The sequence below is a fragment of the Tachypleus tridentatus genome, chromosome 10 (genome assembly GCF_004210375.1).
Source record: "Tachypleus tridentatus isolate NWPU-2018 chromosome 10, ASM421037v1, whole genome shotgun sequence".
Classification (NCBI taxonomy): Eukaryota; Metazoa; Arthropoda; class Merostomata; order Xiphosura; family Limulidae; genus Tachypleus; species Tachypleus tridentatus.
In genome coordinates, this window is record NC_134834.1 from 116,848,780 (window position 1) to 116,865,435 (window position 16,656).

General features: G+C 32.6%; 1 protein-coding gene across 1 annotated transcript in view; it reads left to right on the forward strand.

Moving 5' to 3' along the window:
- Positions 1–5,246: 5,246 nt before the first annotated feature.
- The window catches only part of LOC143230150 (glutamyl-tRNA(Gln) amidotransferase subunit B, mitochondrial-like), a 33,328-nt gene continuing 21,918 nt past the window's right edge, over positions 5,247–16,656 (forward strand). Inside the window, 2 exon segments of the mRNA XM_076463226.1 lie at positions 5,247–6,121; positions 6,876–7,035. Coding sequence (XP_076319341.1) covers positions 6,099–6,121; positions 6,876–7,035 — 183 coding nt within the window. The 5' untranslated portion in view covers positions 5,247–6,098.

The following is a 16,656-nucleotide window of genomic DNA, read 5'->3' on the forward strand; positions in this document are numbered from 1 at the left end:
AGTAGCAAATGTAACTAGAAAATAAAATGAATAAGCTGGGGTTCTGTACTCTATAGATTTGTATATCTTTGTGTTCATTAGTCTATATTATATTTTTATAATATAAGCAAGTCCAAACATGCTCTCTGAAGGCTGATATTTTCTACAATGTGTTGCAGTGTACAAATAAACTAACTCATTAAATCAAAATAGAAATAAACATGAAAATGTTGTCATCATTCTTATTAATTATATTTACAGAATTACATTACATTTAGTTTAGATTTATGTGACACACAATATATTTAAAACATGTTATTTCCTCTTCTGCAGAAGCTTGTGTTGCACAGTAATTTTTTTTTGTTTTCCCTGTAATATGACTGATGTAAATTACAGGCAAGAATTTCATAATGCCAGGTTTATATGTTGTGGTTATACAACTTTCTTTAAAATAAATTAACATCATGGTTACACAGAATAAATGTTAAATTACATTAATGAAGAACCTTCACCAATTTGACTTATACATATTTCCCAGTTGTTTACAGAATGTATATATACTATACTAACTGTTGTTTACAAAACCTGTATGTACTATACTAACTGTTGTTTACAAAACCTGTATGTACTATACTAACTGTTGTTTACAGAACCTGTATGTACTATACTAACTGTTGTTTACAAAACCTGTATGTACTATACTAACTGTTGTTTACAAAACCTGTATGTACTATACTAACTGTTGTTTACAGAACCTGTATGTACTATACTAACTGTTGTTTACAAAACCTGTATGTACTATACTAACTGTTGTTTCCAGAACCTGTATGTACTATACTAACTGTTGTTTACAGAACCTGTATGTACTATACTAACTGTTGTTTCCAGAACCTGTATGTACTATACTAACTGTTGTTTACAAAACCTGTATGTACTATACTAACTGTTGTTTACAGAACCTGTATGTACTATACTAACTGTTGTTTACAAAACTTGTATATATTATACTAACTGTTGTTTACAAAACCTGCATATACTATACTAACTGTTGTTTACAAAACCTGCATATACTATACTAACTGTTGTTTACAAAACCTGTATATACTATACTAACTGTTGTTTACAAAACCTGTATGTACTATACTAACTGTTGTTTACAGAACCTGTATGTACTATACTAACTGTTGTTTACAGAACCTGTATGTACCATACTAACTGTTGTTTACAGAACCTGTATGTACCATACTAACTGTTGTTTACAGAACCTCTGTGTACTATACTAACTGTTGTTTACAAAACCTGTATGTACTATACTAACTGTTGTTTACAAAACTGTATGTACAATACTAACTGTTGTTTACAGAACCTGTATATACTATACTAACTGTTGTTTACAAAACCTGTGTGTACTATACTAACTGTTGTTAATTATTATTAATCTGCCTAATTAATTTGTTGCAGATCTAGGAGGTTGATCCATTTCTTTTTTTTTCTGGATTTGAAGCTATATTCCAGGGTTGAAGTTCTGAAGAAATATATACCAAGAAGATTACAGTAGTAACACTATAGATTCAACTGTAAAACACTATAGAGTCCAGTGTAAAACACTGTAGAGTCCATTGTAAAACACCATGGAGTCCACTGTAAAACACTATGGAGGCCACTGTAAAACACTATAGAGTCCATTGTAAAACACTATGGAGTTCACTGTAAAACACTATAGATTCCAGTGATAGAGTGTTTCCTAAAATAAAATAAAATCACCTTTTTTATGTTCAGTTAATATGAACATAGATTAGCAAACAGTGCATCTGAAAACATATTCAGAAGAGTAATTAATACATTTGTATCACAAACACATGAAATATGTATCCATTCATGTCTTTATACTGATTTTAAAGAAGGGTAGAAGCAATACTAAAAACAGAACACAAGTATATAACACCAAACATTAAGTTATCTCAATACGCAGTTAGTGGACATTGTAATAACAGTATAAGAGTACATTTAGATACGTGAAACGGTAATACATATCACTACACAGATAGTGGACATTGTAATAACAGTTTAAGAGTACATTTAGATATGTGAAATGGTAATACATCTCACTACACAGATAGTGGACATTGTAATAACAGTATAAGAGTACATTTAGTAACTTGAAATGGTAATACATCTCACTACACAGATAGTGGACATTGTAATAACAGTATAAGAGTACATTTAGTAACGTAAAATTGTAATACATCTCACTACACAGATAGTGGACATTGTAATAACAGTATAAGAGTACATTTAGTAACGTAAAATTGTAATACATCTCACTACACAGATAGTGGACATTGTAATAACAGTATAAGAGTACATTTAGTAACTTGAAATGGTAATATATCTCACTACACAGATAGTGGACATTGTAATAACAGTATAAGAGTACATTTAGTAACTTGAAATGGTAATACATCTCACTACACAGATAGTGGACATTGTAATAACAGTATAAGAGTACATTTAGTAACGTAAAATTGTAATACATCTCACTACACAGATAGTGGACATTGTAATAACAGTATAAGAGTACATTTAGTAACTTGAAATGGTAATACATCTCACTACACAGATAGTGGACATTGTAATAACAGTATAAGAGTACATTTAGTAACGTAAAATTGTAATACATCTCACTACACAGATAGTGGACATTGTAATAACAGTATAAGAGTACATTTAGTAACGTGAAATGGTAATACATCTCACTACACAGATAGTGGACATTGTAATAACAGTATAAGAGACATAGTATAAGAGACACAGTATAAGATAGTGGACATTGCTATAAGAGAAACATACACACAATATATCTTTTAAATCTTCTCTTTAGTTCCTTTCTCTTACGTCTTTTAACTTTCTATACTTCTATTCTTGGCCTTTTTTTCTTTTTTTTTCTTCATCCTTTAATTTTTATCTTTTCCGTGTTGACTCTTTTAATTGCTGTGTTATATACATTAAAGTTTCGATTTCAAGCTGTGATTGTGTTGTTATTTGGAAACTTTAGTAAAAGTTCTGTTTTATTTTCACGAACATAAACTCACTTCTGACGTAAGTGTTGTATCATAGTAACTATTTTATCATTGGGTGGGTCCTTTGAATTATTTAGTAAAATGATTGCTATGTCCATGCTAAGTAATGATAACGAATTAAAATATATTTCGTCAAGAAGTTTAAGTGATGTTTGGCACAAGTTAGATTTCTTTGTAGGCCTAACTTCAAAAGAGTTCAATTTTCGATTAATGTTAACAAGAACTTGTGGAAACCAACTTGTTTAGCTTACGTAATTTCTGTCACAAAAACACTAATCCTTATCATTTAACTCCAACTAGCACTTATCTAACTCAGTTAATAACCCACAGCTTTATTTTATTAAACAAATAATTCGCTAATTGATGTTTATATTATTACTTTCGTACTTAGTAAAGGAGGATTTTAGATCATGATACAATGACTAGCTCTTTCTGGCATAAAATTAAAATATATCTTAAAATGAAATTAACTTTTTTTCTCGAACATGTTTTATGAGAAACCTGCATATATACAGAACAAATTGTAATTTAAAAATAAACACTATAATATTATGAAAAGTTAGAAACGTTAGTATATTTAAATAACAATTTTAACGTTATATCCTTACGATAGTTGTTGATGTATAATTTCAAAGTGAACAACACATGTATTTTCATAACAATATTGTGAGCGGTTTTTAACTTTTTTCTTTCGTGTCTCATTCAGGGATGGATACAGAGGGGAGATGGGGGGATGCATCCCTTCATTGGCCATACCAAAATTGTGTAGGTTAATGGAAAATAAGAAATATAAAGTACTGATCATCTCAATTAAAATATTTTTGTTGTATGTTTACTTGTATCATGTTATTTAGGAATATATGAAAGTTCATTGTCACATGCACTATGCTGTGTGATTCAGTACAGTGCTGTACGATTACTTGTAACTTGATATTTCAGAATAAAATCAATAAATGAGACTTCATAGTCATATATGTTTCTTTTCTTTGTTTCTAAATTAATTCCATGAAACTTACGTTGCAGTAGCAAGGAAAAGTTTACTTGGGGTCGGGTTTAAGTCACTGTTACTTAGTCGATCACCCCCCAAAAAAAAAAAAAAAAAAAAATCCTGTATCCACCACTGGTCTCATTCATTCTTATATCTTGATAATTTTATTTTACTAACAAGGTGGTTCACCTTTGGAATAGGTTGCCTTCAGGTGTTGTACTGGCAGTAAATTTAAATGAGTTTAAGAAAAAAGCTTGATACTAATATGTGTGATAATTGCTGGCTTTAAATTTCATAAGTTAATTTAGTTTAGAATCTCAAACAGCCGAAACTGACCAATGGATCCCATATTGTCCCACCACTTATGTTATCATTGACGTCATTGCATAGAGTTTTGTTTGTTTTGAATTTTGCGCAAAGCTACTCGAGGGCTATCTGCGCTAGCCGTCCCACCGCCAACTCTTGGGCTACTCTTTTACCAACGAATAGTGAGATTGACCGTAACATTATAACGCTCCCACGGCTGAAAGGGCGATCATGTTTGGTGCGACCGGGATTCGAACCCGCGACCTTCGAATTACGAGTCGAACGCCTTAATCTACCTGGCCATGCCAGGCCTTCACTGCACAGAGAAGGGTTATAAATTTTTACAAATTAATGACAAAAATTACTAGTATACAAGAAAGGATGATTTATAGAGTGATGTTTAATAATTACAGTATTTTATAAGAATTTGAATATGAAGTTACTTACTCTAAGAAATTTCTTTTCTTGCACTTTTCTTCGTTTAATATTTGAACATATATTTGAATGACACTTATACAGTTTTTATTTACATTGTTGCTTACTTAGTTATTGACATCCGCCGCTAGAACAGCGGTAAGTCTACGGATTTACAATGCTAAAATCAGGGGTTCAATTCCCCTCGGTGGACTTAGTAGATAGTCTGATGTGGCTTTGCTATAAGGAAAACACACAGGCTGAGTTATTGACTTTTATTGGAATATCTTTCATGATCTTAAATTGTTATGAAAATGTTGGTTTAACTCTCACAAGTCTTTGAAAATTGTATTTTCCGTGTGCTCTACTTCGTACAATTCACGTTTTTCATAATAAAATAGTAATAACCATCCTTTTTATTTTACGTAATATGAACAGTATGTATAAAGGAATAGCTCGAAACGCTTTCGCGTTTTCGTGTTGTGAATATGGCGGTTTTCATAAGTCAACAATGTTTATGCAACTTCTGCAGTAGACAAGCTATTAAATATGTAAATTATTCAGGGATTTTCAAAAACAATTCGGATCGTAAACTGCACGTCTCTTCATATTTCAGCACAGGGTTGTGTTTTCTTTCTTTCTAGTTTATAGATTATTTTGGGTCTGCCTAACAACTACAGTAGTACGATATACAAAATAGAATATATTTTAAGTTAAAATTTAACTGATGATTCTGTGATTCAAATCTGTAATTTATGAGATTATACGAACATAACTGCAATTATTAAACCCTAGTTACTTATAATGGCTGTTAACGTTTACCGTTTTCAGGTACAAAATTTCAAACGAAATTAAAATTTAATCTGCAAACTAGTCATTTTAGCAGCAACTATAAAAATAAAGGAATTCACCAGTCACCATTATATATTTTATACATTAAGGATCAATATGATTATAGTATATTTTTTACACATCGTATACTGAATATCTTTTATAATTCTCATGACTTATTTTTTTCACATTAGTGAATGTAGTCAGAACACAGCCATGGTTAATTCTGAAGCCAACAGAACTATCCAAACTGTGTAAACGTTTAAAGCCTTACTTTTAATTAAAGAATGAGTAATAGCTGGGCAAGAAATCCATTGGAAATTGTATGTTGCTTGTTCCAATTTTGTTCTGGAATTTGATTGATATATAAAGATATTTGGTATTCAGTGGAGTACTTCCTGTCATCTTAATTTCGACAGTAATTATGACAACATTTTTGTCTGTTAAGTAGTGGTGTACATGGTATCTTATGACATGAATGCCAGAAAAAGTCACAAACCATGAGTGACAGTGAAACTATCAGGTAAATGTTCAGGAAGCTATGGTGTGTAGTTCTAGTTTATTTCTGTTGAAGTACTGTAGCCTGACTATATCTTCACCATGAAACTAATACATGGCAAGTTTTTATTGTTACATGATTTTGTGTGTGTGTATTATAATATCATGCAGAACATGAAGTAAGCCAACAACAAAACAGACGTGTATCATTGTGGCATAGTTGTGTGTTCTGGTTTTTGAGGTTATTTATTTTTTCATGTACTACATAATATTACATTTAATTATTTTAGTTTTAAGGCTATAGGTGGTCAGTTAGAGAATTTACTAATTGATTAATTCTTGGGTCCATCAATTAATTATTCTCATGTGAAACTTGGATAGATTGAATAATTAAAAATATTAATAACTAGAAACACTAATTTTGATCATTTAATTGTTTATGTGAATAATGGCATTGCTAACATAAAGTAAATCTCAAGTGGATTAAATGTACTGATAAATGATATGCAGTAGCTAAGTACCTGTTTGGACTGCTGGATATTTATTACCTGAAAGATAGTTTCATGCTTTCAGGTGTCTAGTGACTTTCTTAAAAATAATGATAATATTATTATTACATGAACAGTTGCAAATTAATGTTTAGAAACAGCTTGGTGTGCAACGAAGACAATTTTGTTGAAAGGAACTTAATATTTTATATTAATTGTTGTGACATAATAACATCATTAAATTTCACTAGGAAGAGACTTCACACATTTGATGAGGCTGTTTTATTGTAGGAGACAAGCAAAATGGTGTTGGGAGAGTGTTGTTGGACTGGAAATCCATGCCCAAATTAATTCTGAAGCAAAAATGTTTTCTGGTGCCGGTACCCAGTTTACAGCAGCACCGAATACCCAAGTGTCATTGTTTGATGCTGCTTTACCAGGAACTCTGCCTGTAAGTGTCTGTTTTCAAAGTCTTTAGTATATTATAAATTATTAAAGAAAAATCTATAAAACAGTTTGAAACATATACAGGTTGTTTCTGATGGTGAAGGGTGTAGACAGTGGCTAAAGTGGAGATTTTTATAATAGTTGTCAGTTCTGGAATGTAAGGTCCAGTTGTGCATGTCACTTTAGCCAGAATAGATGGTTCTTCTAAGGAAGTAGTAGTGTCATATGTAAGATTATATCTTTTATGAAGTTGAATGAAGTTTCAGGAAGATGAACATACTGACAATATTTCTGGTGAAAGGTTTTATAACTGTCTGATTGGTTAGTTTTTTTTATATATTATGATTGATGAGATTTGTTTGAATGAAGGATACATCTGTTAATGAGGTTTACTTCTTTTATTACTATTTGATGTTCTTCTGAAGGTGATCCACAAGGCATCTTATTTTACTTATTTACCTACAGAAGAATATGGGTACAGACTGAAAATACCCGGTAATACAAAAGTTCATTCAGGGATACAGGCTGTGGAAACAACCAGTAATACATAAGTTACATTCTGGAATACAGGCTGTGGAAACAACTAGTAATACACAAGTTACATTCTGGGATACAGGCTGTGGAAACAACCAGTAATACACAAGTTACATTGTGGAATACAGGCTGTGGAAACAAGTAGTAATACACAAGTTACATTTTGGAATACAGGCTGTGGAAACAACCAGTAATACACAAGTTACATTTTGGAATACAGGCTGTGGAAACAACCAGTAATACACAAGTTACATTTTGGAATACAGGCTGTGGAAACAACCAGTAATACACAAGTTACATTTTGGAATACAGGCTGTGGAAACAACCAGTAATACACAAGTTACATTGTGGAATACAGGCTGTGGAAACAAGTAGTAATACATAAGTTACATTCTGGAATACAGGCTGTGGAAACAACTAGTAATACACAAGTTACATTCTGGGATACAGGCTGTGGAAACAACCAGTAATACACAAGTTACATTGTGGAATACAGGCTGTGGAAACAAGTAGTAATACACAAGTTACATTCTGGGATACAGGCTGTGGAAACAACCAGTAATACACAAGTTACATTGTGGAATACAGGCTGTGGAAACAAGTAGTAATACATAAGTTACATTCTGGAATACAGGCTGTGGAAACAACTAGTAATACACAAGTTACATTCTGGGATACAGGCTGTGGAAACAACCAGTAATACACAAGTTACATTGTGGAATACAGGCTGTGGAAACAAGTAGTAATACACAAGTTACATTTTGGAATACAGGCTGTGGAAACAACCAGTAATACACAAGTTACATTTTGGAATACAGGCTGTGGAAACAACCAGTAATACACAAGTTACATTTTGGAATACAGGCTGTGGAAACAACCAGTAATACACAAGTTACATTTTGAATACAGGCTGTGGAAACAACCAGTAATACACAAGTTACATTTTGGAATACAGGCTGTGGAAACAACCAGTAATACACAAGTTACATTTTGGAATACAGGCTGTGGAAACAACCAGTAATACATAAGTTACATTCTGGAATACAGGCTGTGGAAACAACTGGTAATACACAAGTTACATTCTGGGATACAGGCTGTGGAAACAACCAGTAATATACAAGTTATTAGGTTGAGGAATAATTCGTGAGCGTTTTTAAATAATTTCATTCAAGCATTACATGCAAGACTATACAATACTTCAATGCATGAACACATTACACCCAAAACATTTATTATGATACTTTATTTCATGTAATACCTAGATATATAGTATGCATTGTTTTAAACGAAATTGCAAGAAATTAAATGCGAAAAGCAGATGGTGTCGAAAATGCTCGATTTTGTCCACTTGACAGTCCATTTAATGAGATGAAAATGAAAGCAAAAATTAAAGACATATAAAAATCAAACACACCATCTATTAGAGCAAAAAATTATCTACCAAATGACATGAAATATTTTGCGAAAGCGTTTAATTTATGAATATATTTTGTTAACTTGAAAAAACGCTCACAAATTATTCCTCAACCCAATACATTCTGGAATACAGGCTGTGGAAACAACTAGTAATACACAAGTTACATTCTGAAATACAGGCTGTGGAAACAACTAGTAATACACAGGTTATATTCTGGAATACAGGCTGTGGAAACAACTAGTAATACACAAGTTACATTCTGGAATACAGGCTGTGGAAACAACTAGTAATACACAAGTTACATTTTGGAATACAGGCTGTGGAAATGACTAGTAATACACAAGTTACATTTTGGAATACAGGCTGTGGAAATGACTAGTAATACACAAGTTACATTTTGGGATACAGGCTGTGGAAACAAGTAGTAATACACAAGTTACATTCTGGAATACAGGCTGTGGAAATGACTAGTAATACACAAGTTACATTTTGGAATACAGGCTGTGGAAATGACTAGTAATACACAAGTTACATTTTGGGATACAGGCTGTGGAAACAAGTAGTAATACACAAGTTACATTCTGGAATACAGGCTGTGGAAACAACCAGTAATACACAAGTTACATTCTGGAATAAAAACTGTGGAAACCAGTAATACACAAGTTACATTTTAGAATACAGGCTGTGGAAATGACTAGTAATACACAAGTTACATTTTGGAATACAGGCTGTGGAAATGACTAGTAATACACAAGTTACATTTTGGGATACAGGCTGTGGAAACAAGTAGTAATACACAAGTTACATTCTGGAATACAGGCTGTGGAAACAACCAGTAATACACAAGTTACATTCTGGAATAAAAACTGTGGAAACCAGTAATACACAAGTTACATTTTGGAATACAGGCTGTGGAAACAACTAGTAATGCACAAGTTACATTTTGGAATACAGGCTGTGGAAACAACCAGTAATACATAAGTTACATTCTGGAATACAGGCTGTGGAAACAACTAGTAATACACAAGTTACATTTTGGAATACAGGCTGTGGAAACAAGTAATAATACACAAGTTACATTTTGGAATACAGGCTGTAGAAACAAGTAGTAATACACAAGTTACATTCTGGGATACAGGCTGTGGAAACAAGCAGTAATACACAAGTTACATTCTGGGATACAGGCTGTGGAAACAAGCAGTAATACACAAGTTACATTCTGGAATACAGGCTGTGGAAACAAGCAGTAATACACAAGTTACATTCTGAGATACAGGCTGTGGAAACAAGCAGTAATACACAAGTTACATTCTGAGATACAGGCTGTGGAAACAAGCAGTAATACACAAGTTACATTCTGGAATAAAGGCTGTGGAGACAAGCAGTAATACACAAGTTACATTCTGAGATACAGGCTGTGGAAACAAGTAGTAATACACAAGTTACATTCTGAGATACAGGCTGTGGAAACAAGTAGTAATACACAAGTTACATTCTGGAATACAGGCTGTGGAAACAAGCAGTAATACACAAGTTACATTCTGGAATACAGGCTGTGGAAACAAGCAGTAATACACAAGTTACATTCTGAGATACAGGCTGTGGAAACAAGCAGTAATACACAAGTTACATTCTGGGATACAGGCTGTGGAAACAAGCAGTAATACACAAGTTACATTCTGGGATACAGGCTGTGGAAACAAGCAGTAATACACAAGTTACATTCTGAGATACAGGCTGTGGAAACAAGCAGTAATACACAAGTTACATTCTGAGATACAGGCTGTGGAAACAAGCAGTAATACACAAGTTACATTCTGGAATAAAGGCTGTGGAGACAAGCAGTAATACACAAGTTACATTCTGAGATACAGGCTGTGGAAACAAGTAGTAATACACAAGTTACATTCTGAGATACAGGCTGTGGAAACAAGTAGTAATACACAAGTTACATTCTGGAATACAGGCTGTGGAAACAAGTAGTAATACACAAGTTACATTCTGGAATAAAGGCTGTGGAAACAAGCAGTAATACACAAGTTACATTCTGGAATAAAGGCTGTGGAAACAAGCAGTAATACACAAGTTACATTCTGAGATACAGGCTGTGGAAACAAGTAGTAATACACAAGTTACATTCTGGAATACAGGCTGTGGAAACAAGTAGTAATACACAAGTTACATTCTGGAATAAAGGCTGTGGAAACAAGCAGTAATACACAAGTTACATTCTGGAATAAAGGCTGTGGAAACAAGCAGTAATACACAAGTTACATTCTGAGATACAGGCTGTGGAAACAAGTAGTAATACACAAGTTACATTCTGGAATACAGGCTGTGGAAACAAGCAGTAATACACAAGCTACATTCTGAGATACAGGTTTCTTGATGATGAGAAACCCACTTGAAATAAAAATGTATCTCAGAGCAGCTAGTGTGGGTATTAACACTTTAACTGATAAGGAGAGAACAATGTTTTGACTTTCCTAAGTCATCTTCAGGTTAAGAAAGAGAGAGTGTTTGAATGTGACTGTTGACAGACATGTCTCAGGGAAGAGAGTATAAATGGGCACCAGACTGTAGGTGGCATTGCAGGTGGATGTTTGGTTATTAATTTGTATAAAGGTGTTCCTTAATATTGTGTTAATTTTGGTTTTAGTTGCTGTATAAGTAGGGATTCTTTGATTTTGCATTTACTTATATTTGTTTCTCTACCAAGTATCTGGGTGTTTTCTGTGGTTATGTTGTGTTGTTTTTGTATTCCCAATGTCAAAAATGTGTGAAGATGTTTTTTTGTATCCTTTGAATCCAGTTTCCATTTTTCTGCTCGTTTCTCCAATATAGAAGTTGTGGCAGTTGTTGCATTGTATTTTATGAATTATTTTGGTGTTGTGTTTGTCAGTGTAGTTTTTACATAGTATTGACTTTAGTTTTGTTCATGGTTTTTGAATACATTTGATGTTTACTGGAATGTTGTGTTTTGTTGTAAGTTTTTTCCAAATATTGGTTATTTTTTTACTGATGTCTGAAACATGGTATGCAGCAGTATAAGGTTTTGTAGTTTGTTGTGTCTTGTGATTTATTGTTGTTGGTCTAGGTGTGTACAAGTAATTTTTTCCACGGTTTTTTGAGAAAATTTGTTGATATTGATGAAGTGTTGTTTTATTTTGTTGATTTCATCATTAATTTTATCTAGTGAGTAGAGTTTTATGGCTGTGTTTATTTGGTTTCTTAATATGTTGAGTTTTTGTTTTGTTTCATGTGGTGAATTTTAGGGAATGTATAATCCAGTATGGGTGATTTTTCTGTGGATTTCTGTTTTGAATTGTGTATCAGTTCTAGTGATCTGGAGGTTAATAAATGCTATTTGGTGAGTTTTTTCCTGTTCACAGGTGAACTTAATGTTGGGGTGTATAGAGTTAACATGGTTGAAATAAGTGTGTGTTCTGTAGATGTGAATGTATCATCAACATATCTGTACCAGTACAGTGGTGGGTGTAAGGTTGAATTGATCGCTTCTGATTCAATCTGTGTCAGAAAAATGTTGGCTAGAACTGGTGACATGGGATTCCTCATAGTTATGCCATTTATTTGTAGGTAGTTTTGGTTATTGAACATAAAGTTAGTTTTGGTGGTAGTGAATTATATAAGAATTGCTAATTGGTTGCTGGGGATGTGTATCAATGGGTTGGGGTCTTGGATATAAAGTTCTAAAGCTATCTTGCAGGCTTCAGTTGTGGGGACTTCTGTGAAGAGGGAGATTACATCAAAATTGGCCATTAAAGCTTTATGATTTAGTTGATTAAAAATATATTTAAAATTGAAAGAGTCTCTGGAAAACGAGCCAGCTTATGTTACATATTTAGAAAATGTCCAAGTTGTATATTTACCAAGGTTGTACTTAAACATACCCTTCCTTCTACAACATTAACGTAATGTTAACATACCCTTCTTTCTACATCACCAGCTTATGTTACATATTTAGAAAATGTCCAAGTTGTATATTTACCAAGGTTGTACTTAAACATACCCTTCCTTCTACAACATTAACGTAATGTTAACATACCCTTCTTTCTACATCACCAGCTTATGTTACATATTTAGAAAATGTCCAAGTTGTATATTTACCAAGGTTGTACTTAAACATACCCTTCCTTCTACAACATTAACGTAATGTTAACATACCCTTCTTTCTACATCACCAGCTTATGTTACATATTTAGAAAATGTCCAAGTTGTATATTTACCAAGGTTGTAGTTAAACATACCCTTCCTTCTACAACATTAACGTAATGTTAACATACCCTTCTTTCTACATCACCAGCTTATGTTACATATTTAGAAAATGTCCAAGTTGTATATTTACCAAGGTTGTAGTTAAACATACCCTTCCTTCTACAACATTAACGTAATGTTAACATACCCTTCTTTCTACATCACCAGCTTATGTTACATATTTAGAAAATGTCCAAGTTGTATATTTACCAAGGTTGTAGTTAAACATACCCTTCCTTCTACAACATTAACGTAATGTTAACATACCCTTCTTTCTACATCACCAGCTTATGTTACATATTTAGAAAATGTCCAAGTTGTATATTTACCAAGGTTGTACTTAAACATACCCTTCCTTCTACAACATTAACGTAATGTTAACATACCCTTCTTTCTACATCACCAGCTTATGTTACATATTTAGAAAATGTCCAAGTTGTATATTTACCAAGGTTGTACTTAAACATACCCTTCCTTCTACAACATTAACGTAATGTTAACATACCCTTCTTTCTACATCACCAGCTTATGTTACATATTTAGAAAATGTCCAAGTTGTATATTTACCAAGGTTGTAGTTAAACATACCCTTCCTTCTACAACATTAACGTAATGTTAACATACCCTTCTTTCTACATCACCAGCTTATGTTACATATTTAGAAAATGTCCAAGTTGTATATTTACCAAGGTTGTACTTAAACATACCCTTCCTTCTACAACATTAACGTAATGTTAACATACCCTTCTTTCTACATCACCAGCTTATGTTACATATTTAGAAAATGTCCATGTTGTATATTTACCAAGGTTGTACTTAAACATACCCTTCCTTCTACAACATTAACGTAATGTTAACATACCCTTCTTTCTACATCACCAGCTTATGTTACATATTTAGAAAATGTCCATGTTGTATATTTACCAAGGTTGTACTTAAACATACCCTTCCTTCTACAACATTAACGTAATGTTAACATACCCTTCTTTCTACATCACCAGCTTATGTTACATATTTAGAAAATGTCCAAGTTGTATATTTACCAAGGTTGTAGTTAAACATACCCTTCCTTCTACAACATTAACGTAATGTTAACATACCCTTCTTTCTACATCACCAGCTTATGTTACATATTTAGAAAATGTCCAAGTTGTATATTTACCAAGGTTGTACTTAAACATACCCTTCCTTCTACAACATTAACGTGAATGTTAACATACCCTTCTTTCTACATCACCAGCTTATGTTACATATTTAGAAAATGTCCATGTTGTATATTTACCAAGGTTGTAGTTAAACATACCCTTCCTTCTACAACATTAACGTAATGTTAACATACCCTTCTTTCTACATCACCAGCTTATGTTACATATTTAGAAAATGTCCAAGTTGTATATTTACCAAGGTTGTACTTAAACATACCCTTCCTTCTACAACATTAACGTAATGTTAACATACCCTTCTTTCTACATCACCAGCTTATGTTACATATTTAGAAAATGTCCAAGTTGTATATTTACCAAGGTTGTACTTAAACATACCCTTCCTTCTACAACATTAACGTAATGTTAACATACCCTTCTTTCTACATCACCAGCTTATGTTACATATTTAGAAAATGTCCAAGTTGTATATTTACCAAGGTTGTACTTAAACATACCCTTCCTTCTACAACATTAACGTAATGTTAACATACCCTTCTTTCTACATCACCAGCTTATGTTACATATTTAGAAAATGTCCAAGTTGTATATTTACCAAGGTTGTACTTAAACATACCCTTCCTTCTACAACATTAACGTAATGTTAACATACCCTTCTTTCTACATCACCAGCTTATGTTACATATTTAGAAAATGTCCAAGTTGTATATTTACCAAGGTTGTACTTAAACATACCCTTCCTTCTACAACATTAACGTAATGTTAACATACCCTTCTTTCTACATCACCAGCTTATGTTACATATTTAGAAAATGTCCAAGTTGTATATTTACCAAGGTTGTACTTAAACATACCCTTCCTTCTACAACATTAACGTGAATGTTAACATACCCTTCTTTCTACATCACCAGCTTATGTTACATATTTAGAAAATGTCCAAGTTGTATATTTACCAAGGTTGTACTTTAACATACCCTTCCTTCTACAACATTAACGTAATGTTAACATACCCTTCTTTCTACATCACCAGCTTATGTTACATATTTAGAAAATGTCCAAGTTGTATATTTACCAAGGTTGTACTTTAAACATACCCTTCCTTCTACAACATTAACGTAATGTTAACATACCCTTCTTTCTACATCACCAGCTTATGTTACATATTTAGAAAATGTCCAAGTTGTATATTTACCAAGGTTGTACTTAAACATACCCTTCTTTCTACATCACCAGCTTATGTTACATATTTAGAAAATGTCCATGTTGTATATTTACCAAGGTTGTAATTTAAACATACCCTTCCTTCTACAACATTAACGTAATGTTAACATACCCTTCTTTCTACATCACCAGCTTATGTTACATATTTAGAAAATGTCCATGTTGTATATTTACCAAGGTTGTACTTAAACATACCCTTCCTTCTACAACATTAACGTAATGTTAACATACCCTTCTTTCTACATCACCAGCTTATGTTACATATTTAGAAAATGTCCAAGTTGTATATTTACCAAGGTTGTACTTAAACATACCCTTCCTTCTACAACATTAACGTAATGTTAACATACCCTTCTTTCTACATCACCAGCTTATGTTACATATTTAGAAAATGTCCAAGTTGTATATTTACCAAGGTTGTACTTAAACATACCCTTCCTTCTACAACATTAACGTAATGTTAACATACCCTTCTTTCTACATCACCAGCTTATGTTACATATTTAGAAAATGTCCATGTTGTATATTTACCAAGGTTGTAGTTAAACATACCCTTCCTTCTACAACATTAACGTAATGTTAACATACCCTTCTTTCTACATCACCAGCTTATGTTACATATTTAGAAAATGTCCAAGTTGTATATTTACCAAGGTTGTACTTAAACATACCCTTCCTTCTACAACATTAACGTAATGTTAACATACCCTTCTTTCTACATCACCAGCTTATGTTACATATTTAGAAAATGTCCAAGTTGTATATTTACCAAGGTTGTACTTAAACATACCCTTCCTTCTACAACATTAACGTAATGTTAACATACCCTTCTTTCTACATCACCAGCTTATGTTACATATTTAGAAAATGTCCAAGTTGTATATTTACCAAGGTTGTAGCTTAAACATACCCTTCCTTCTACAACATTAACGTAATGTTAACATACCCTTCTTTCTACATCACCAGCTTATGTTACATATTTAGAAAATGTCCAAGTTGTATATTTACCAAGGTT